General features: G+C 41.4%; 1 protein-coding gene across 3 annotated transcripts in view; it reads right to left on the bottom strand.

The window, feature by feature from the left end:
• Positions 1 to 14,996, bottom strand: part of DSTYK (dual serine/threonine and tyrosine protein kinase) — a 57,296-nt gene extending 42,300 nt beyond the window's left edge. For 2 of the 3 annotated variants that reach the window (XM_059057559.2, XM_067033337.1), the window contains exon 1: positions 14,559 to 14,996. In XM_059057559.2, the coding sequence (XP_058913542.1) occupies positions 14,559 to 14,823 (265 nt within the window). In that variant the 5' untranslated portion in view covers positions 14,824 to 14,996. The remainder of the gene's footprint in view (positions 1 to 14,558) is intronic. The other variant, XM_067033338.1, reaches the window with a different exon arrangement.
• Between the last annotated feature and the right edge of the window lie 8,944 nt (positions 14,997 to 23,940).

Raw genomic sequence — 23,940 nt, 5'->3', positions numbered from 1 at the left:
GATTGATTTGCATATATTGAAGAATGCCTGCATCCCTGGTTGATAAATCCCACTTGATCATGGTATATGATACTTTTAATGTGTTGTTGGATTCTGTTTGCTAGTATTTAGTTGTGGATTTTTGCATCTATATTCATCAGTGATATTGGTCTGTAATTTTCTTTTTTTGTATTATCTTTGTCTGGTTATGGTATCAGGTTGATGGTGGCCTCATAGTATGAGTTTGGGAGGGTTCCTTCCTCTGCTGTTTTTTGGGAGAGTTTGAGAACGATGGGTGTTAGCTCTTCTCTAAATGTTTGATAGAATTCAACTGTGAAGCCATCTGGTCCTGGGCTTTTGTTTGTTGGAAGATCCTTAATCACAGTTTCGATTTTATTACTTGTGACTGGTCTGTTCATATTTTCTGTTTCTCCTGGTTCAGTCTTGGAAGGTTATACCTTTCTAAGAATTTGTCCATTTCTTCCAGGTTGTCCATTTTATTGGCATAGAATTGCCTGTGGTAGTCTCTTAGGATGCTTTGTATTTCTGCGGTGTCCTTTTTCATTTCTAACTTTATTGATTTGAGTCCTCTCCCTCTTTTTCTTGATGAGTCTGGCTAATGGTTTATCAATTTTGTTTATCTTCTCAAAGAACCAGCTTTTAGTTTTATTGATCTTTGCTATTGTTTTCTTTGTTTCTATTTCATTTATTTCTGCTTTGATCTTTATGATTTCTTTCCTTCTGCTAACTTTGGGTTTTGTTTGTCCTTCTTTCTCTAGTTCCTTTAGGTGTAAGGTTAGATTGTTTATTTGAGATTTTTCTTGTTTTTTTTTTTTTTTTTTTTTTTGCGGTACATGGGCCTGTCACTGTTGTGGCATCTCCCATTGTGGAGCACAGGCTCCGGACGCGCAGGCTCAGCGGCCATGGCTCACAGGCCTAGCCGCTCCATGGCATGTGGGATCTTCCCGGACCGGGACATGAACCCATGTCCCCTGCATCGGCAGGTGGACTCTCAACTACTGCACCACCAGGGAAGCCCGATTTTTCTGGTTTCTTGAGGTAAGCTTGTATAGCTATAAACTTCCCTCTTAGAACTTCTTTTGCTGCATCTCATAGGTTTTGGATTGTCATGTTTTCATTGCCATTTGTCTCTAGGTATTTTTTGATTGCCTCTTTGATTTCTTCGGTGATCTCTTGGTTATTTAGTAACATAATGTTTAGCCTCCATGTGTTTTGTGTTTTTTGTTTTTTTCCCTGTAATTGATTTCTAATCTCATAGCGTTGTGGTCAGAAAACATGCTTGATATGATTTCAATTTTCTTAAATTTTGAGGCTTGATTTGTGACCCAAGATTGTGATCTGTCCTGGAGAATGTACCGTGCACACTTGAGAAGAAAGTGTAATCTGCTCTTTTTGGATGGAATGTCCTATAAATATCAATTAAATCTATCTGGTCTACTGTATCATTTAAAGCTTCTGTTTCCTTATTTTCATTTTGGATGATCTGTCCATTGGTGTAACTGAGGTGTTAAAGCCCCCCACTATTATTGTGTTACTGTTGATTTCCTCTTTTATAGCTGTTAGCAGTTGCTTTATGTATTGAGGTGCTCCTATGTTGGGTACCTATATATTTATAATTGCTATATCTTCTTCTTGGATTGATCCCTTGATCATTATGTAGTGTCCTTCCTTGTCTCTTGTAACATTCTTAATTTTAAAGTCTATTTTATCTGATATGAGTATTGCTACTCCAGCTTTCTTTTGATTTCCATTTGCATGGAATATCTTTTTCCATCCTCTCACTTTCAGTCTGTATGTGTCCCTAGGTCTGAAGTGGGTCTCTTGTAGACAGCATATAGATGGGTCTTGTTTTTGTATCCATTCAGCAAGCCTGTGTCTTTTGGTTGGAGCATTTAATCCATTCACGTTTAAGGTAATTATCGATATGTATGTTCCTATTACCATTTTCTGAATTGTTTTGGGTTTGTTTTCGTAGGTCCTTTTCTTCTCTTGTGTTTCCCACTTAGAGAAGTTCCCTTAGCATTTGTTGTAGAGCTGGTTTGGTGGTGCTGAATTCTCTTAGCTTTTGCTTGTCTGTAAAGCTTTTGATTTCTCCATCAAATCTGAATGAAATCCTTGCTGGGTAGAGTAATCTTGGTTGTAGTTTCTTCCCTTTCATCACTTTAAGTAAATCATGCCACTCCCTTCTGGCTTGTAGAGTTTCTGCTGAGAAATCAGCTGTTAACCTCATGGGAGTTCCCTTGTATGTTCTTTGTCATTTTCCCTTGCTGCTTTCAATAATTTTTCTTTGTCTTTAATTTTTGCCAGTTTGATTACTATGTGTCTTGGCGTGTTTCTCCTTGGGTTTATCCTGTATGGGACTCTCTGCGCTTCCTGGACTTGGGTGGCTATTTCCTTTCCCATGCTAGGGAAGTTTTCGACTATAATCTCTTCAAATATTTTCTCGGGCCCTTTCTCTCTCTCTTCTCCTTCTGGGACCCCTATAATGCGAATGTTGTTGCCTTTAATGTTGTCCCAGAGGTCTCTTAGGCTGTCTTCATTGCTTTTCATTCTTTTTTCTTTATTCTGTTCCTCAGCAGTGAATTCCACCATTCCGTCTTCCAAGTCACTTATCCTTTCTTCTGCCTCATTTATTCTGCTATTGATTCCTTCTAGTGTAGTTTTCATTTCAGTTATTGTATTGTTCATCTCTGTTTGTTTGTTCTTTAATTCTTCTAAGTCTTTGTTAAACATTTCTTGCATCTTCTCTATCTTTGCCTTCATTCTTTTTCCAAGGTCCTGAATCATCTTCACTATCATTATTCTGAATTCTTTTTTTGAAAGACTGCCCATCTCCACTTTAGTTGTTTTTCTGGGGTTTTATCTTGTTCCTTCATCTGATACATAGCCCTCTGCCTTTTCATCTTGTCTATCTTTTCTTGTCTGTCTTTCTGTGAATGTGGTTTTTGTTCCACAGGCTGCAGAATTGTAGTTATTGCTTCTGCTGTCTGCCCTCTGGTGGATGAGGCTATCTAAGAGGCTTGTGCAAGTTTCCTGATGGAAGTGACTGGTGGTGGGTAAAGCTGGCTGTTGCTCTGGTGGGCAGAGCTCAGTAAAACTTTAATCCGCTTGACTGCTGATGGGTGGGGCTGGGTTCCCTCCCTGTTGGTTGTTTGGTCTGAGGCAACCCAACACTGGAGCCTACCTGGGCTCTTTGGTGGGGCTAATGGCAGACTCTGGGAGGGCTCACACCAAGGAGTACTTCCCAGAACTTCTGCTGCCAGTGTCCTTGTCCTCACGGTGAGACAGAGCCACCCCCCACCTCTGCAGGACACCCTCCAACACTAGCAGGTAGGTCTGGTTCAGTCTCCCCTGGAATCACTGCTCCTTCCCCTGGGTCCCGATGTGCACACTACTTTGTGTGTGCCCTCCAAGAGTGGAGTCTCTGTTTCCCCCAGTCCTGTCGAAGTCCTGCAATCAAATCCCACTAGCCTTCAAAGTCTGGTTCTCTAGTAATTCCTCCTCCCATTGCCGGACCCCCAGGTTCAGAAGCCTGACGTGGGGCTCAGAACCTTCACTCCAGTGGGTGGACTTCTGTGGTATAAGTGTTCTCCAGTTTGTGAGTCACCCACCCAACAGTTATGGGACTTGATTTTATTGTGATTGTGCCCCTCCTACCATCTCACTGTGGCTTCTCCTTTGTCTTTGGATACGGGGTATCTTTTTTGGTGAGTTCCCGTGTCTTCCTGTTGATGACTGTTCAGCAATTAGTTGTGATTCTGGTGTTCTCGCAAGAGGGAGTGAGAGCATGTCCTTCTACTCTGCCATCTTGAACCAATCTCTCGTTAATGAACTTTTGGTGTCTCTAGTGACCCATTAGGGTAGATACATTGTTTAAATTGTTTTTGGAGTAATGGATTTATATCATCACACTCTCCATCTTGCCTGTTTTCCATCCCAGTCAGTAATATGAGTGAAGGGCTTCCCTGGTGGCACAGTGGTTGAGAGTCTGCCTGCCGATGCAGGGGACACGGGTTTGTGCCCTGGTCCAGGAAGATCCCACATGCCGCGGAGCGGCTGGGCCCATGAGCCATGGCCACTGAGCCTGCGCATCCGGAGCCTGTGCTCCGCAACAGGAGAGGCCACAACAGTGAGAGGCCTGCGTACTGCAAATAATAATAATAATAATAATAATAATATGAGTGAAAGCCAGGGTAAGGTATAGTCCATAGCCAAGGAGGGAAGGCACTATATGGAATAAGTGAACTGGAACTCTTATCTTTGCCTTATCCTATTCTTGAAACTCATAAGGTTGATGGGGCTTCAGAGTCAATTCAGGTCTCAACAGTTACTACTGCAATACTTGTTCCTGATACCCAAGGATTTCCCTCCTTCGGTAAAATTTTTTACCTCACCTTTAACACTGAACTTGAAGTCCTCTCTGAAAGTGACTGAAATACAAAGGATTTTATAAGTCACTGAAGTAATCAGTGACACAAATATACATTTCCACAGGTAATTCTTATTAACTACATGTTAATAAACTTTTTTTATTTCTTATTAACTACATGTGCCAAGAGTACAGGACAAATCCTAAATTGAGAAATGAACGTTGTACAGTCTTTTTACTACAATCAATTCTACTACAAGCTTCAAAGTATTGAGCTACAAAAACCCCAGGAGGTGAGAGAGAAATAATTCTGCCAAGAAGCATTTATTTATGATTCCCAAACAAGCTCTCTGACCTTCAGCTAAATTTAAAGGGTTCTGAATTTTAGAGGAGGCATCCCCATTTAAGGAAAACATATGCTTAGGGAGTCTGGGTTTCAGAATCTTCAGGACCACATCTTCACAGACAAAAATAAATAAATAAATTAATTAAAAACAAACAAACAAAAAAACAGGAACCACCTCAAAGGGGGGCTTACTCACAGGGCTGGGGACAATTTAAGCATAAAATTTTTTTGAAATGATAATAAGAAATTATAATCCATTGAAAAAATTCAGAAGTCCCACACTGATATAAATAAATAATAAATGAACAATGGAAAAAGAATGCTCTAACTTTGCAAATACCAACTAAGAAATATAGAAGAAATAGTGGATAGAAAAACCACCACTGAGGCAGGTGGGCATTGTCAATGCTAGGTCTAGTGGAGGGAGGCATTTTCAGGAACAAGATCATCAGTGAAATCTTAGAACACCTTCCCACAAAAGACTAATCAATTGCAAAAGGAAAAACTGTGACTTTAAGGTGGAAAAATCTAAAGGACACCAACATGACCAGAGATCAAGCTTAACATCTCCAAGGGTGGGTGGGCCAACAACATGTACCCCTGATGTGACTGCACATCACGTCATTTCTGTGCCTAGTCCTGCTGAGAGCTCATGACCTGAGTCTAGTCATGAGGAAGCAGCTAGATCCAGGCTGAGGGTCATCCCATAGAATGTAAAGCCTGCTCTTTAAACCTGCCAAAGATATAAATTCCAGGGAAAGGCCGAGAGACTGTCCACATTCAGGGAGTCTGAAGACACGTGATAACTAAATGCAACATGTGCTCCTGGACAGGATCCTGGATCAAAAGAAAAAGACACTACTGGGACAGTTGGCAAAACTTAAATGGGGTCCGTAGACTGGATGGTAATACTGACTCAATGTTGATTTCCTGATTTGGGAAGTTGCATGCTGACAGCATGTCCTTGTTTTGGAGAAATGCACACTGGAAGTGTTTAGAAGAGATAAGACAACCTATCTAGAGCTCACTTTCACAACGTTCTGAAAAGTATATACATATATTATAATAGAAAGAGAGAGATTAGGTGATGGGGCAAATGCAATAAAATCTTAACAACTGGAGAACCTGCATGGAGTGGGTATGAGAACTCTTTGTACTGTTCTGGTGATATTTACATACATTTGAAATTATTTCAAAATAATTTTAAAAATATTGGCCAAAAAGATAACCAGAAAAATGTATCCAGGTCTGGATCTCAGAGAAAAGAGATTAAGAGAGAGAATTTTAGTCATCAGAAAAACCCAGCAGGTAAAAAATACATCATCTACAGTAATAATACAATTTAAACAATAAGTTTCTTCACTGTCCTCACTTCTGCCCTGCACATTACCTTCTTTCTCCTCAATCTTCCTGTGATCGTTTTCTGATGCCAGTTCTGAGTCTGGGGAGTCCAAGGCACTCATCTAAACAAGTAGTTCAGGATCAGATTTAGAACCCAAGTCCTCAAGACTAAGCAGTATAGACACTCACTCCGGGACAGGACACTTTGATGAAAGTTACCTATAACCATCCAGTTCATTGAACAAGAAGCCACCAGAAGAAGCTTGACCTTGCACTGCCTGCAGCAGCCTCCTGATGACTCAGCAGTAGGGAACACACCTGCACCTCTTCTGCAGCTCAGGCCTCTTTATCACATGCCAACTAACTACTTTTATCCTCGACTAACCAACCACATTGCCAAGTTGCAACAGCAGAACTTCTCTACTTCTCTCCATGGAATATGGGCCAGCAGATCAGGCCAATTGTTCAATCAGGAGAAACTGAGATAGGTTTCCCCAGGGGGCTTCTTATATGCCAAAAGAATAAGAATGACTTTTCTCCTACTAGCTGTTTTCCCCCAAGTTCTTCATTCCTTCTTGCCCCTACATATCTCCATAATAGTAAAAGTTAAGGCTACAGTACATTGCACAGAATATTCCTAAAAAGTAAGCTCCATATTGGTTCAGTCACTGTCCCTCTAATTTGAATAAAAACAGAGCTTTTATTCAAATTAGTCTTGTTATCCAGTTGCTTTTATGATACGGCCTTACTTAGTCTTTAGTCTGGAAAGTTTGGCTTAACCAAAAAAATCCTGGGAAATGTATTTCTCTCCCATTATATAAACTAGAAAGGGTAAAATCTGTCTGGCATAAATAAAACACTGAAGTCTTAATCTGATGAAGCTAAAATTAGACCTTTTTTTATATCTGAGTAAAATAAAAGTGATAAAAGCATTTTTTTAAAAGAAGTAGGAGGTGTTTTTTTAAATAGTCAAAGGCTTTTATGAATACATAAGCTATTACTATTCTTTGGGATAGTTTTGATGTCTTATTAAACAAGTGAAAAGCAAAACAATCCTCAAGTTCTACTTCCCATCTTCCTGCCCAGAGAACACCACCCCAGGGAACGGAAGCACGTTATAAAGCCCAACTCCAAAGACTTGCGGTCAAAAGGTTCCCGCAGCCACATGGCACCCCACAGGCTGGGGATACATCCAAACCACTCACACGGCACACTGACTACTAAATACGACAGAAGAAGGCACCACATGTGATGGGCAATTCAACCAGGGTCCCACAGGGGATTCTGATGAGTCCCCATGCTCTGACCAACTTTCCTTCAGAGAGTTTTGGTTTGGACTTTGGAGGAATACTATCTACAAGACTTTCTCAGAGAGGCTGATTTATAGCTTTAAGCAAGGGGGCACATAACCACTGCTACATCTGTTCTCCTCTGTTAAAGTGTCAAGTTCCAGGATCCCCAAGATTACCAGACTCCCCATTTGGCAAAGAATGGAATCAATTTTCAAGCATGGGGTGCCCTATACTTAGACTGAAAATCCTACATGGGACTCCAGTCAGACCTCTGAGAGTCATGAAAGAAAAGCTGCATCTTTCACAGGGACTCTACACTCTTGTTATGAATGACACCATTCAGATTCCCTGGACCACACAGGAAGCAAAACCCACTATCACTATAGGTTAACTATTTTCCTACAAAAAGTAAAGAGCAAATTCACCTTAGGTCTTAAAACTGTTAGGGAAAAAAACCGCATCCACCCACACACTCCTCACACGCTTCATGTTGGCATCTCTGTGAGTAACCTCTGATGAAGATAAAAGATACTCTAACAACAATGTTCATGAATGCATTCTGCTTTTAAACCATGCAAACAAGACAATTATAGTTATTCCATCCCAGAGACAGACTGGGGCTAGTTTTCCTGTACTGTCAGAAAGTTAGTAAAGCATCTCAACTCCTGTTTTTATCAATGCCATTTAATCTTAGAATTTCTCATATGCCTTATCCTCCTGTCCTCAAAGACTAATGGTTAAGCAGGAAACCAATGTGTAGGAAATCCTCTAGAGCGAACATGATGAAACACTAATCCTTCTTTCTTTCATAACATCAGCTTAGAATTAAAAATATCAATTAGTTGGACAATGTTTCACCATTATGTGTCCTGTACCCAGTACAAAATTAGGCATTAATAAAGATTTGTTGAGTGAATGAATATTTACTTCCCATATCATGGTGAAGCTCCAGTATTGCATGCAACTCATTCTTTGGGACGTGAAAATCATTCTTTGGGATATTGGCAGCTCCAGCCTAATTAGTCATCTATCAAATGCTAATCATTGTTCTGTCTTAGGGGCCCAGACAGGAAAATGTGGGCAAAGATACAAAATCCCATATCTTTCATGGGGGAAAAATTGCCCTCCTGAAGTGGAAAAAAACATCATTCCAATATCTACCAGATATGTAAACGATCTAACAGATACTTACCTGTTATGTACAAAGCACCATGGTAGGCATTGCAGGGGATACAAAGATGAGTAAAACAGTCTTTACCCTTAGGAGTTCATGATCTAGTAAGTGAGATAAGACAAATCTATCCCTAGCTATCACATGAATAAATAAATAAAAACATGATCTGTATGTCCAGAGCCTACAGGAATTGAGCAATAGGTTTAAGGTGAAATTCGTATTTCCCTTTACTTCAGTAACATATTTTTTGAGGTTTTATTTTCAAAAGATTGCTTTTGAGAAGTGCATTTATTGAAGGAAGATTCTTTGTTGACTTAACATAGTGAGACAGAGAAGCATGGAGAAATAAATGCTGATGCTTGGAAAGTGGACAGAGCAAAACAAAATCTAAAGACCAGATGGATTTTTTTTAAAATCCATGCTTTCTTTAAATGCTACTTGCAAGGCTGAAGAACTAACCATATTGAAATCAGTAATGCCTTTTAAGACTAAACTAAACGTATTGCAAATGATAATAATCTTAAAGGTAATAATGTCTTTTCTTTCAAGAGCAGGCAGAATTATCCAAGCCTTTTTTAGTAGTGGGAAACAGATTATCCTAGCAAAGGAAGATTCCGAAGGGGAAAGGAAAGGGACTGGAAATTGGAATAAAAGGCTTGAGTAGGTAGTGTCACATTATACTCACTCAATCAGATAAAATCTCCCACTGAAGTAGATTATGGTTCCATGTCAAGCTATGGAGCCTGGGTTATGACTCACTTGTAATGTAATCTCTCCATTGCCAGGGTGCATTTTCTGTTACCATGGCCAGATCAGGAAAGAACAAGGGAGGAGTCACAGAAGCAGAACAGGACTGGGAGCTTAGAGACCTGGGCCTAAATCTGGCTTCAGCTCAAAACTGTTCTGTCCCTCATTCCATTCGTCGCTCCTCTTATTCGTCCCCTGACCCCCCTGTTCCAGCCTCCTAATCTAATGTTCACGAAGTACATACACACATACACACACACACTCAAATGTCACATATGTTTAGTACTAACTATATGCCTGTGCTAAGTGCTTTAATGTATATTATCTCTAAATATCACAACTTTGTGAGGTAGACATTATCACTCCCATTCTATTTATTTATTTAGATATAATTCACATATCATAAAACTCGCACTTTTAAACCACACAATGTAGTGGTTTCTAGCATATTCACAAAGTTGTACAACCATGACCACTATCTAATTCTAGAACATTTTTATTTCCCAGGAAGAAATCCCATACCCATTAGCAGTTATTCCTCATTTTCCTCTCCTCCCATCCCCTGGCAATCACTAATCTACTTTCTGTCTTTATGAATTTGCCTGTTCTGGACATTTCAAATAGATGGACTCATACAATATGTGGTATTCTGTATCACTCCCATTTTACATATGAAGAAACCAAGACTCCAACAGGTTAAGTAACTTGCCCCAAGTCCCACGGTTAATAAAAGACTGAACGAGAAGAGGAACTCAGGTCTGATTCAAGTACTTGTGCTTGCTTTTGACTACTTTTTTTTTTTCCACTTGTTACACCAAAAAACAATGGTGGTTAAAACTTTTGACTACTATCTGCTGCTTCCATACAGGAAGAAAATTGAGAAAAAGTGAAAGTTTTAGATATAATTGGGGAAATGGGGTTTTGTTAATCTAAGGTAATAAAAGTAACAAGTAAGAATCACAATTATAGCACCATCTCTGCTAAGCTTCTGTGGAAATGCTGAGGCAGCTCTTCTAAACAGATCATGGCAAATTACTAGAAAGCACACCCATCCCAGTCTCTGGCTGTTTTACCCCACAACCAACTTCCCTCCACCCCTCAGCCCCATGAAGATGGCAACTATAAGAAACCAGGCTGTAAAGAATATCCTTTTTCCCAACTTTCCATCCCTTGCCCAGATGTCACTCTGCCACTTAAAGTGTATTATCCAGGGCTTCCCTGGTGGCACAGTAGTTGAGAATCTGACAGCCGATGCAGGGGACACGGGTTCGAGTCCTGGTCTGGAGGATCCCACATACCGCGGAGCAACTAGGCCCGTGAGCCACAACTACTGAGCCTGCGCATCTGGAGCCTGTGCTCCGCACCAAGAGAGGCCGCGGTAGTGAGAGGCCCGCGCATCGCGATGAAGAGTGGCCCCTGCTTGCCGCAACTAGAGAAAGCCCTCGCACAGAAACGAAGACCCAACGCAGCCCAAAATAAATAATAAATAATAAATTTTTTTTTAAGTGTATTATCCATACAAATTTCTGTCTAACAAGTCCAAGAAAAATGTGCACTAGGGCTTTTCTTAAATAAGTAAGTACACTAGTGCTTTTCTTCTCCCTTTTAATTCTGGCAACCAAAAGAGGGTGAAGGATGTTGGAGAAACGAAGTTGTTAGCAAACCAATGGCAAAGAGCTATAAAAACCTAAGAACTGTAACTCACATAAAATGCCTACAATCTAGGGCTTCCCTGGTGGCGCAGTGGTTGAGAGTCCGCCTGCCGATGCAGGAGACACGGGTTCGTGCCCTGGTCCGGGAAGATCCCACATGCCGCGGAGCAACTGAGCCCGTGAGCCATGGCCGCTGGGCCTGTGCGTCCGGAGCCTGTGCTCCGCAACGGGAGAGGCCACAACAGTGAGAGGCCCGCATACCGCAAAAAAAAAAAAAAAAAAAAAAAAATGCCTACAATCTACCTTTAGCTTTTTCCAATTTTTCTACTTTATATGTTGCATATGCATATGGCTGAGATTAGATTATCCCTTTCTAGAGGTCCAGGTTCAGATCTTCCTGGTCCTTTTCCTCCCTCATCCAACATAAACAAACAGGTGCACTGTAATGAAAATTATAATTTTTTTTTCTTTCTTAGCAGAAAACTATAGAAGGGGAAGACTGATCTCCACTAACCCAAGGCCAAGACCAATGTTTGTATTTACTCTTTAACCCCATTACCAGGTGCTCAAATGTTTATTGACTAGTAATAGCTAATACTTAACACAGCATCTTACCAGGCACTGTTTTAAACACATATATTAACTCCCAACAACCCTAGAGGCAACTATGATTATTATAATCCTCATTACCAGATAAGAAAACTGTGGCACAGCGCCTTGTGATCGACCCAAGGTCACTCAGTTCGGAAGGAGCGGGACCAGGAAGAAAGGAATGTAGCACAGATTAAAGCATTCCAACTAAATACATTTGAGTCGTTCCAATTTCTTAAAATTGAGAGGTTTATGATACACTGCAACAGCTTGGAACTCTACTAGATCATAAAACAAGAAAAATACTTCTCCCTCTGCTACTTTGTAGTACTCCACTCTGCCTGTCTTCAGACGTGCTCAAAGCCTCTATCTCATTACTTCTGAACCCTCTGACAGAGGAAAATCAACAAATAGAGGGGCTCTCATTCCCTATAGTTAAGTGAAAAGAAGGCCAATGCTTTGGGAAGAAAAGGAGGAACTGAATCAAGGCAATTTCACTTATAATTCAGTTTTCCCTGTACCGGCCGAGGTACTCTCATTTTAGATTCCACCTACTTTTTAACTTCTAAAACATCATGTATATTATATACTCATTACACTGCCCTCAGTGAATTCAAAACTGTGAAAATTAAGAAGGAAGCATTATTGGGGGGGGTCCTTCCCATCTCTTTTGTGGTTAAAAGTGAAATAATAAAAATTTACAGTCAATCCATGATCTTCAATTGCTCAAATACCATACTACATCCAACCTAGAAGACACTTCCATTCTGAAACGATGATTAAAACCTTCAAAAGAGGTTTTAAGAATTGAGGTTAAGAATTAAGTGTTCCTTCGCTTAACATTTCAAGTTCCTATTAATCAGAAACCAACATTCACAGAAGAAAGTTGAGACAGTCTCTGAATGAACTTGACCTTGTAAAGATAGTCTGTAAAGGGAGAGAACAAGAGCTAGTTGTCTTTTAAGGAATGGTTTCTACTTTCTAACACAATCACCTAAACAGCTGGGAAAATGGCATCCCCAAAATATACATAGTAAGTGCCACCTCACTAATTTCTCCTGATGTTCCTTTTCACCTCCAAAAGTAAAACTCTCCACACTAAAGGAATGGAAGCATTTTAGGGAACAAAATCAAATGGCTCCCAGTCCTGTCATCTGTACCCTCCCCTGGTTTCTATTTCAGATGGACAGACTCCAGAGGGTGAAGAGAGTTAAATACGAAAAGATTAGTTCATGATGCAGTCAACTAGAAAAGCCAACGAGGCAAAATACAAAGGTGCATTTGTATTTCTTAAGTTGGCTTTTAAAGAATAAAAACAAGAGCCAGCCAAGGTGCCTTGAAAACCTCCATCTCTCTGAGGTGAATCTACTCTCTGATTTTTTTATCAGTAGTAATTCTAAAATAGTTGTTATAAAATTACAGCAACAGAGGGCTTTTTAAGATAAAAGCTATAAGAAAAACTTGTGAGTAGGGAAAGCCTCTGGAAAGCATTGCTGAGGGAGAGGGTGAAAGCACATGTTCTGGGGCTCATCCCTGAAAACATCTGCCCTTCTCATCAATTGTTTTTGATAGCCTCACAGAAATTAGTCCCCTCTGTGGGTCCATTTTAAGAATAACAAATCTCTGGGCAGAAAATGGCAAAACCACAACTTCAGAAAAGCTAGTCATCCCCCCTCGTCCCACTTATCCCATGAGGTAAAATAAAAGCTTTTTTATTTACATCCAGGCCAACTAAGTGGAATATCATCAATCAGAATCTTATTCTGAATCACCATTTCTGAAGTCTCAGACAAATTTAGGATATTAAACATGCAACTTTGGAAATATAGGGCCCAACACACAAACTCTGAAGAGTTTAAGAGTTCACTGCATTCTACGCCTCATGTCCATATTTGCTGTCTGCATCTAAATTAGTGTTTATGAAAGTGTGCTTGCTGGCCCACTTGCGTCAGAATCCCTACCCATGGCTTGCGTTTAGATTCTTAGGACCCACCCACTAGACATAATCAATCTGTGGGATAGAGCCTGAGATATTTTCAACATTAATCTTAATACACACTTTGGTTAGAGAATCACTCAATGAAACCCATTGACTGCTATACTGTCCCAAGGTATCTGTCTGCATGGGATCCCAGTCCCTTCTTCCATCCAACCTGTTATTTCCTAATTAGACCAAGTAGTTATCAAACCCTCCAGTTCCCCACCAACAGCAGTTTAAGAGGAAGCAAGAAATTAGGAAAGGTCGAAGACGCTGCAGGATTTTAAGTGCTTTAGGGCCTCTAACACATCCCAGAGAGAATCAAGTCAAGTTTCAGGACCAAAAAACGATCCTTTCCCTGTCTAACTTCTCCAGCCTAGACACAATCCGCATCTCTGGCAATTCCCTGGCACCCATCAGACATCCTTTCCTTTAGCGACCGACCCCAGCCCCATTCCCCAGTACATTCCTTTCACAGAGTTGCCACATGATTGATGTAAGTGTATTTCACATACATAATGAAACACACAGACGCGCGCGAGCGCGCACGCACACACACACACACACACACACACACACACACACACACACCGGACACACACAAAATCCACTACAGTTCCCTGGCCTCCTAGGGCTCCCTGCCTACCGCCCGTCCTCCATCCCTCCATTCCACCATCCCTAACTGGGACTCTGACCACATCTGCTCATCCCCGAACTCAGCAACTTTCCTCACTCCGAGGCTTAACCTCCGCCCTCTCAAACTGGGGCCCTCCGCGCTCCCGCCCGTGCACAGCCCGATCCCCTGGATCCTTCTCCTGGCACTCCTGCCTTCGGGCGCGCCTTGCCCCCTGTCCCCGCGGCCGAGTCCCTGGAGTCCCTCCCCTCCCCCACCCCGAGAGATGCCCTCCCACGGCATCTCGGATCCGGCAAGCTCAGGCCCGGGGGCCCCGCCACGCGGCCCTTCTTCAACTTTCCGCCTCTTCCCGGGGTAGTTTTGCAGGGGCAGGGGTGCGGCCCACCCTCAGTTTGTCTCTCCAGCCCTGTCTTCCTCACGGCTACCCTCCTTACCCGCCTGCAGCCCGATCTCGGCGACATCGCCGGCAGGGCCGCGCTCGGCCCCGCCGCCTTCCGTGGGGGAGGAGGGACAGCTGTGGTTGTGGGAGCCCTTGATGTCGCGGAAGAACTTCTGCGTTTCGCGCAGGTTCTGCCTCAGCCGTCCCAGGTAGCGGCGGTAGCGGCCAAAGCCCCGGCATAGCTCGCGGATCATTCCGCCGCCTCCCGGGCCGGGACCCGAGACCGGCTCGCTCCCCCACGGCACCCCGTCGCCCTCCATCGCCTCAGCCTGCTCTGCCTTCGCGGCTTGGTGCCCGGCCCTCTGGTCCGGCTCCCCTCCTCCCGCCCCCCAGTGCTTAGGGCAGGAGGAATCCGCCTCCTGACGCCCCCGCCTGCAATCGGCCGGGTTCCCAACCTCCGTCACCGCGGTTGAAAACAAACCAAACCGCAGTGCGCCGCGAACGGAACCTTTATCTCCACTGTCCAGAGGAGTGAGGGAACGATCACCGGAGCACCCCGTCACTGCGGGGTCTCCTGGGACTTGTAGTCTGTACCGGGGCCAAGCTCCAAAATCTGGAGACTGTGGATGCGACCGACCGCCCTTTGGTATACATCTCCCCCGTTCCCACACAGAGCTCACACGCTCTTTCCCATTTAAAAACAAGTTCCTACTCCCTACCGAAGTGTCCTTGAGGAGAGAGAGCACCTGCAGAACCCGGACTCCTGCAGAAGTAGGGGTGCCTTACTGAAATCAGAGCGAAAGATTTTAATAGCAAAGAAAAGTAAGGAAACAAGACTGAGGTTAGTACTGTCTCCATGGTTACCCTAAATGGCTCTCACTTTCCAATACAGTAGATGCTGGGGTAGCGGCTGAAAATACCACGGAAATAGGGAAACCCCTCATGTTTGCATTGCATTCTCCTTTTCAGACTTTCCTTCTCCAGGTGTGGAAGGGGGGTTGTAGAAGGGTCGTTAAAGAGCTGTAAGCTGAAGTTTAGTTGGTTTCTTGAAGTAGAGAGACCGAGCTGGGTAAGGGGAAGTTGAGGTTAGTAGCCTTCCAAACCAGTTCTGATTATCTTAATTTGGCTTCTGCTAATATGGAAGACTTCTAGTGACATGTACTGTGACGGAGCCCGGGACACAATTAGGAAGAAAACAAAACTTGACAACCACTTCTTTTTCACTTCCTGCTTTCTTTCTCCTCTTCTCCAGGCACACAGCCCTCCTGTCTTTCTTGCTGTGGAAAGACCCCATCTTCTACCCAAGCCAGATGTCTTTTCCCACAGGCTGGATAGTGTAGTTCCCCAACAGAATTTAAGAGGAGACTTGAGTTTGAGTCTGAACTTCCCCAATGCCTTGCCTTGAGACCTGTGAAGTAAGGGTTTGGGCTAGTTGATCTTTATGCCCTCTATAATTTTGTGAGTTTTGCTTCAAAATGTTTGTTTTGGTCTTCCAACCTCTCATTCCTTGAGTGAGCAAGTGCTCTTAGCTAATTGATGTTGTGATAATTGGGTTAATTCCATGTAAAATGGGAAGGTTTTACCTATCCAGGGGCTTTTAGTATTGTATAAAAAGCGGTCACTGGCTCATATGAATCTCTACTTGGTAAATGCGTGTGAAGTCTGCCCCTAAGGAGGAATTTCAAATTCCTTCGCATGTTCTCCTTCCCTTTTACTTGCTCACGTATTCTCCATTTGTCATTCTTTATCTTTGAAGTCCCCTTCAAAGACCATTGCAAACCCTAAAAGGCTCAGTGAAACAAATGAAAATACAAAATGAAAAGTTTAATGCAAGATGGTTTATACTACCTTTTAGAAGAAGTGGTGTAACAAAGCAATGTGTGATGATTTGCCACACACAGTAATTTCTCGCAAAGGAGATCAGATGAGAGAGTAGTTGAGCTGGAGTTGTCCAAAAAAGGAATTGGGAATTAACATCTTGAAGAAGGGGTGAAACATGACTAGGTGGAAGTAATCAGGGAGAGCATTCTGTAAGGTAAAGTTCATGGAGCTCATCCTTTTAAAAACTATTCATTAGTTCTTTATTTCTAAAGTAAGTACAGTAAGTCCCCTACATACCAACAAGTTCCATTCCGAGAGCACGTTCGTAAGTCCAATTTGTTTGCAAGTCCAACAAAGTTAGCCTAGGTACCCAACTAACTAACTAACACAATCGGCTATATAGTACTATACTGTAATAGGTTTATAGTACTTTTCACACAAATAATACCTAAAAACAAACAAACAAAAAATAAAACATTTTTAATCTTACAGTACAGTACCTTGAAAAGTACACTAGTATGGTTCAACAGCTGGCATACAGGGGCTGGCATCGAGTGAACAGGCAAGAAGAATTATTGACTGGAGGAGGGAGAAGAGGTGGGAGGTGGGCGATGGTAGAGCTGAAAGATCATCAGCAATAGGAGATGGAGGGCAAGCTGCAATTTCACTCACGCCTGACATTGATGGAATGTCACATTCGCATCTTTGAAAGTTTGCAACTTGAAGGTTCGTATGTAGGGGACTTACTGTAATATAGGACTATGGTATAAAATTCAAATGGTGCAAAAGGTATGCAAGGGAAAACTAAGTCTTCCTATTACTCCCTGTCTCCCAGTCACTTAGTTCCCCTCCCAGGAGGTAACTACTGTTGCAGATGTAGATACTATATAAATATATTTTTTAAAACACAAATATAGCAACTATACTTACTCTATTCTGCCCTTACAGACTCTTCCACAGCAGAACATAAAGTTCTACCTCATCCTTTTTGACTGTGTATTATACTACCATATGGATTGGGATGTTTTAATTAACAGGTCCTCTGTTGATGGACTGTTAGGTTTTGTGCAGTCTTCTGGTATTATGAACAATGCTGCAGTAACTAACCTTTTACATACATAATTTTTAATATGTGTATGTCTCATCTCCATTTTTGATCTGCGGGGAAAGTGATCAATTTTTTCCTGCTATTTAAAACTTTAAAGGGTGTGAATGACAGTGAACTCTTCCTAAATTACAATCACCTACAAGTAAAAATACATATTTTATTCCAATATCTAATTCTAAGGACAAATGTGGGAGAATAAGGGTTTGAATGATAACGAGAGAGGATTTAAGTTAGTATGGGAAAGTGTTTCCTGCAAGTGATGAGTGTTAAACACTTAAACACACAGAACTACTTTTGTTCCCTCCTAGGACACCACTGAAATGACAGTAATGGAATTTTTTTAAAAGCATAAGCACCCAATAATGAGATGAGCCTGTAGCAAAAACAAAAAACAAAGTAAAAGCTGGAAAGCAAATGGATAAGCGTTAACTAAGTTACTAGCCTGGAAAAACCTGAATCCGAAACCCAAAGTTGGAAAAGCTGAGACCCAACCTGATGTAAACTGCAGAATCCCTCAAGTCTCAGGAATTGGTAACAGTAGTTCCCCTCCTAGCTTCTGTGTATAGGACAACAGGGCTGCCATGTACATCTTGTACCATGGGCAGGGATTAAAACAAGGATTTTGAAAGCTGTTTAAGAGCAGTTAGATCTTCAAGTCACCTTCCCCTTCTTCAACTGTCCCCCTGACCGCACTCCTCCAAAAGAAGACTGAAGTATTTATTCTCCAGAGAGGGCTGAATCAGAGGTCTCTGTATAAAATGGGAGATTAAATGAACTAATGGATACTGGATGTGAAGATTCCCAACCTTCCTTCTCCATTCTGTTCCTAGGTTTCTAGCTACAAGATGTTTACTCTCCAGAGAGGAAACTTGAAGTGTCTTCTTTAAGGAATCTGACCAGCCCAAGAGGAAAGGCCCAAAGATAACTGACATCAGAACCAAGACTTTGGGTTTTATTAAGGTATAATTAACATACATTACATTAGTTTCAGATATACAACATAATGATTTGATATTTGTACATATTGCAAAATGATCACGACACTGAGCCTAGTTAACATACGTCACCATCCATAGTTAAAAAATTTTTTTTCTTGTAATCAGAACTTTTAAGATTTACTGTCTTGGGCTTCCCTGGTGGCGCAGTGGTTGAGAGTCCGCCTGCCGATGCAGGGGACGCGGGTTCGTGCCCCGGTCCGGGAAGATCCCACATGCTGCGGAGCGGCTGGGCCCGTGAGCCATGGCCGCTGAGCCTGCGCATCCGGAGCCTGTGCTCCGCAACGGAAGCGGCCACAACGGTGAGAGGCCCGCGTACCGCAAAAAAAAAAAAAAAAAAAAAAAAAAAAAAGATTTACTGTCTTGGCAACTTTCAAATGTGAAGTACAGTATTATTAACTCTAGTAGCCATGCTGTACATTACATCCCAGGACTTATTTATTTTATAACTGGAAGTTGGTACATTTTGACTCCCTTCATCCATTTTGCCCCCGACTCTCACCCTCGCCCCAGCCTCTGACAACCACCAATCCAGAAGAGAAGTTTCTGTCTGGCTTGTTCATTGCTGTGTCTCCAGCAACTAAAAGAGTGCCTGTCATTTAGTAAGTGTTCATTAGATATCCGTTGGATGTTCACTGTAGATATTTTTGAATATTTAGAAAAACACAAAGGAGAACGTGGCTTAAAAACCACTCATATTTCTATTCAGAAAGAACCAGTAGGTTATTTTTGTATCTATTAATGTTGATCCTCTTTGAAGGAAGAGGAATAGGTGAGAAATACGTTACTCTTTCTAACTTTACTTTTCTATGGCAAGTTCCTCTAGGTTAGATGATTTCTAGAGAGATTCTGAAGACTTGATCCTCATGTTCATACAGGTGGGAATCAGGTGCTTTTTGTGGAACACCAAAAGACATTAACATTGAATTCTGTAATGTGAGTTAGGAACAAGTTTCTTATGAGAAAATATGACTATTCTCTGTTATGCACCATAAAATCACAATCACAAGGCCAAGAATTTAAAAACCCACAAATTAAAGAAAAAAATACAACAAACAATTAAACAACATTTCTGAGCTTTCCATCTGTATTTCTTTACTACTGTTCAATTGTCATCGTCTAAACTTACTAACAGGCAAGTGATATTCAACTCCAAAGAAGAGAGGAAAAATTATGGAAGATGAGAAAATATAATTCATTAACTTAATTTTATTTATGAATTGGAAAAGATCACCTTTTGGAAAAGAGCAGCAGAACATACCTCTTTTCAGCTCAAGACTGATTTCCAAGGGAACTTGTTTGAGAAGCCCTATTCTAGACAATCTTGCTCCTTCTCTGCTTATTCTGTATATTGCTGGTGTGTTGCAGAGCAGTGCCTCTCAAACTTTAATGTGCACGAGACTCATGTGGGCATCTTGTTAAAACACACATCTGATTCAGTAGGTCTGGGGTAGGGCTTGGTATTCCACATTTATGACAAGCTCTCAGGTGATGCCAATGCTGCTGGTCTGTGGACCACACTTTAGGTAGAAAGGTGTACAGAGACAGAACAGGAATCAGCAAAGCCTGAGGATTCAGGAAATAGGATTGGAGTCAAAGAGACCTGTGTTGAAATCCTAGTTCTACCCCTTCCCACTTGTATGCCCTTGGAAACATTACTTATTATCTATAAGTCTTAGTTCCTCATCTGTAAGAGGGGAATAATAGTACCTTCTTCATAGGGTTATTATGAGCATTTAAAAAAACAATGCCAGGACTTCCCTGGTGGGCCAGTGGGTAAGACTCCACGCCCCCAATGCAGGGGGCCTGGGTTCGATCTCTGGTCAGGGAACTAGATCCTGCATGCATGCTGCAACTAAGAGTCCAGACCCGGCGCAGCCTAAATAAATAAATATTTTAAAAAATCAATGCCAATCATAAATCTCAAAGTATTTAGAAATAAAAAGTCTTTTTAAGAAGCAGTATCTGACACATGATGTGTTTAATAAATGACAACTGCTTTTATCAATTGTGGTATCATTTTTACAAACGCGAGTTCTAGTCCTGACTTGCTACTGTATGATCTTAGGCAAGTCATTGGCCCCTCGGAATCTTGGTTTTCTCATCCGTCAAATGGGATAATAATTATGACCACCTCATAAGGTTATTATGAGAATTGAAACAGGGAAAAAAGTATTTAAAATGCTTAGTACAGAGGCTTGCACATAGAAAGCATTCAATAAAAGATAACTGAGATGCTGATGATTGCTACAAGCTTAGGTCCTTATCCTGACTCTGTGACTTGCTAAAAGGGAGAATTCTATGATTGTGTTTAATCTCACTGTGTTTTGGGGAGCCTGGAATGAGACATAGGAAGAGAAAGTGCTTTGGAAATGAAATCCTGTAAAAATTTAGGAAAAAGCACGGGAGTCAGAATCTGACCTGAGTTCTGGTCTGAGCTGTGATGCCACTTTACTTTGTGATCCTGGGAAAATCACTTAACTTTTTGGAGCCTCAGTTACTTCATCTGTATAGTGAAGCTAATGCCTACCTCACAGGGTTGGGAAGACTAAATGACATAATGTGTAAAGCAGTTAGTAACTTTCCTGGCACATAAGAGTACTTAATAAATGTTTTCTTTCCTCCCTGTAGTAAATACATTCAGGATTATGTATTTTTCCAAGGAAATTATGTATTTCCAAGAATGTTTTGGCTTTGTTTATGAGATTCTCTACATGTAGGTTTATTAAGGTCTATAAAACAGAATTGCTAAATGTATTCTATTTAATTATACATCAAGTATCATTCCAATGCTGAATATTTCATCAGTGGCATCCTTGGCTGTTAGGATGCAAAGCATGGGAAGGAGAAACAAAAGAAATTTAGTATAACCCCAAACAGAGGTAATCTTTGTTTACTCCAAGAAAAAGAACAAGTAGAAGGAGAAAGTAGAAGAACAAAGTTTCCAGAATTTTTTTAGAGTAACTGACCCAAAGCTTTCCAGAAGAAGCGCTGAACATTGCTTTGCTACAATTCATTTCTCATCAATAAGATTGGAAGACTGGTAATGCTTTTCCAAGTCTAAATGTTTTTGATCCTTTTTCCACTATGTTGCCTGGCATTTTGGTGGAACTCGTTTTTGGTTAATTTCTTTACCTGCCCAGCATAAGACCTTGTAACACATGTTTTTATCTTTCTGGGCTGATCCTAGAAAGAGAAAGATGGATAGCTGAAAACCTATCAACACCCTTTTCTTTGTCTATATTATCTTTTTATTTTTATTTTTTTTAAATGTATTTTTTAAAGCATTTTTATAAATTTATTTATTTATTTTTGGCTGCTTTGGGTCTTTGTCACTGTGCGCGGGCTTTCTCTAGTTGCGGCGAGCGGGGCTACTCTTGCTGTGGTGTGCGGGCTTCTCAATGCGGTGGCTCCTCTTGTTGCAGAGCACGGGGCTCTAAGTGCGTGGCCTTCAGTAGTTGTGGCTCGCGGGCTCTAGAGTGCAGGCTCAGTAGTGGTGGTGCATGGGCTTAGTTGCTCTGCTGCATGTGGGATCTTCCCGGACCAGGGATGGAACCCGTGGCCCCTGAATTGGCAGGCGGATTCTTAAACCACTGCGCCACCAGGGAAGTCCCTGTCTATATTATTTTGGTAGAGGTTTTCTGGAAAATTCTGAAACCTGAGTTCCAAAACATTTTCCAACTGGCTTAGTATGTATCTATCCACATGTGCCAAACACAATGCCTGACACAAAGAGTATGCTCAATCTATTTTAGCCAAAAGAAAATATTTCCTATCATCCTCCTGCCTATCCCCTTTCTCAGGAATCAAGCTCTGCAAGGTGGAGGTTTAATGCAGGTGAGGGTTAGGATTCTGAAGCAAAGGTGGATGCAAGGCATTCTGGTCATGAGAACATTCCCCATCCCCAAACTGTAGAGGAGAGAGGGAGCATTACCCAACAAGCTTCACATAAATCTCTAAGTGCAAAAAGGGAACCCTCTTGCACTGTTGGTGGGAATGTGAATTGATACAGCCACTATGGAAAACAGTATGGAGGTTCCTTAAAAAACTAAAAATAGAACTACCATACGACCCAGCAATCCCACTACTGGACATATACCCTGAGAAAACCATAATTCAAAAAGAGTCATGTACCACAGTGTTCACTGCAGCTCTATTTACAACAGCCAGGACATGGAAGCAACCTAAGTGTCCATCAGCAGATGAATGGGTAAAGAAGATGTGGCACATATATACAATGGAAGATTAGCCATAAAACCATAAAAAGGAATGAAACTGAGTTATTTGTAGTGAGGTGGATGGACCTAGAGACTGTCATTCAGAGTGAAGTAAGTCAGAAAGAGAAAAACAAATACCGTATGCTAAAACATATATATGGAATCTAAAAAAAAAAAAAAAAAAGGTTCTGAAGAACCTAGGGGCAAGACGGGAATAAAGATGCAGACCTCCTAGAGAATGAACACTTGAGGATACGGAGAGGGGGAAGGGTAAGCTGGGACAAAGTGAGAGCGTGGCATGGACATATATACACTACCAAACGTAAAATAGATAGCTAGTGGGAAGCAGCCACATAGCACAGGGAGATCAGCTAGGTGGTTTGTGACCACCTAGGGGGTGGGATAGGGAGGGTGGGAGGGAGGGAGACACAAGAGGGAAGAGATATGGGAACATATGTATATGTATAACTGATTCACTTTGTTATAAAGCAGAAACTAACATACCATTGTAAAGCAATTATACTCCAATAAAGATGTTAAAAAAAAAAAATCTCTAAGTGCCTGGAAAGCAGGCCTTGAACCTAGCTGAGTGACCTTCCTGCGTGTCAGTGTTTAGGGTTCCTGTCATTTTCCTGGAGCTGATTTCAGAAGCACTGATCTAGAACTTTCTCAAAATAGGGCTTAGTGATCCATTAGCAGGTTTCCAGATGACATGGACACACATATCCTGCGTAGGGAGTATGACCTTTTTTTAAGGGTGAGGAGGAATAAAGGAAAAAAATAGTATTAATTTAAAATATCATAAAAATAATTCATTTCAAATAAAATTTTCAATAGTCCCATATCTTGGCTTAAAGTTTATGATTATTTCTTAGCACTCCCCTCCCATCTTTATCCAAAATTTTATCATTTCGTTTATATCATCTTTAATTCTTACAACAACACTGGAAAGATATATATTTCTATCCCTATTTTATAGATGAGGAAATTGAGACTCAGGTTAAGTGACTTGTCTAAGTTCATCCAGCTAATAACACAGGTTCATCCAACCCCAAAGCCCTTATTCTAGCTCAACACAATTTTGCCTTCTAATGCTTTCCTTTTATATTATTTAAAGAAGGCTTTTCGTGTCTCTAAATACTCTCCATATTTCTCTCTTTTAACAGCAGCTTGATATTCCATTACACGGCTATGCCACAGTTAGTCATTCACTCCCTATTCTTGGGCATTTAGGTTGCTTCAGGTTTTTCACTGTTATAAACATTTTTTGGTGTGTTGTTGCCTGTTTTCTTCTTT

This window comes from Kogia breviceps, chromosome 1 (assembly GCF_026419965.1).
Source record: "Kogia breviceps isolate mKogBre1 chromosome 1, mKogBre1 haplotype 1, whole genome shotgun sequence".
NCBI lineage: Eukaryota > Metazoa > Chordata > Mammalia > Artiodactyla > Physeteridae > Kogia > Kogia breviceps.
This window is presented reverse-complemented; position numbering and strand designations above follow the sequence as displayed.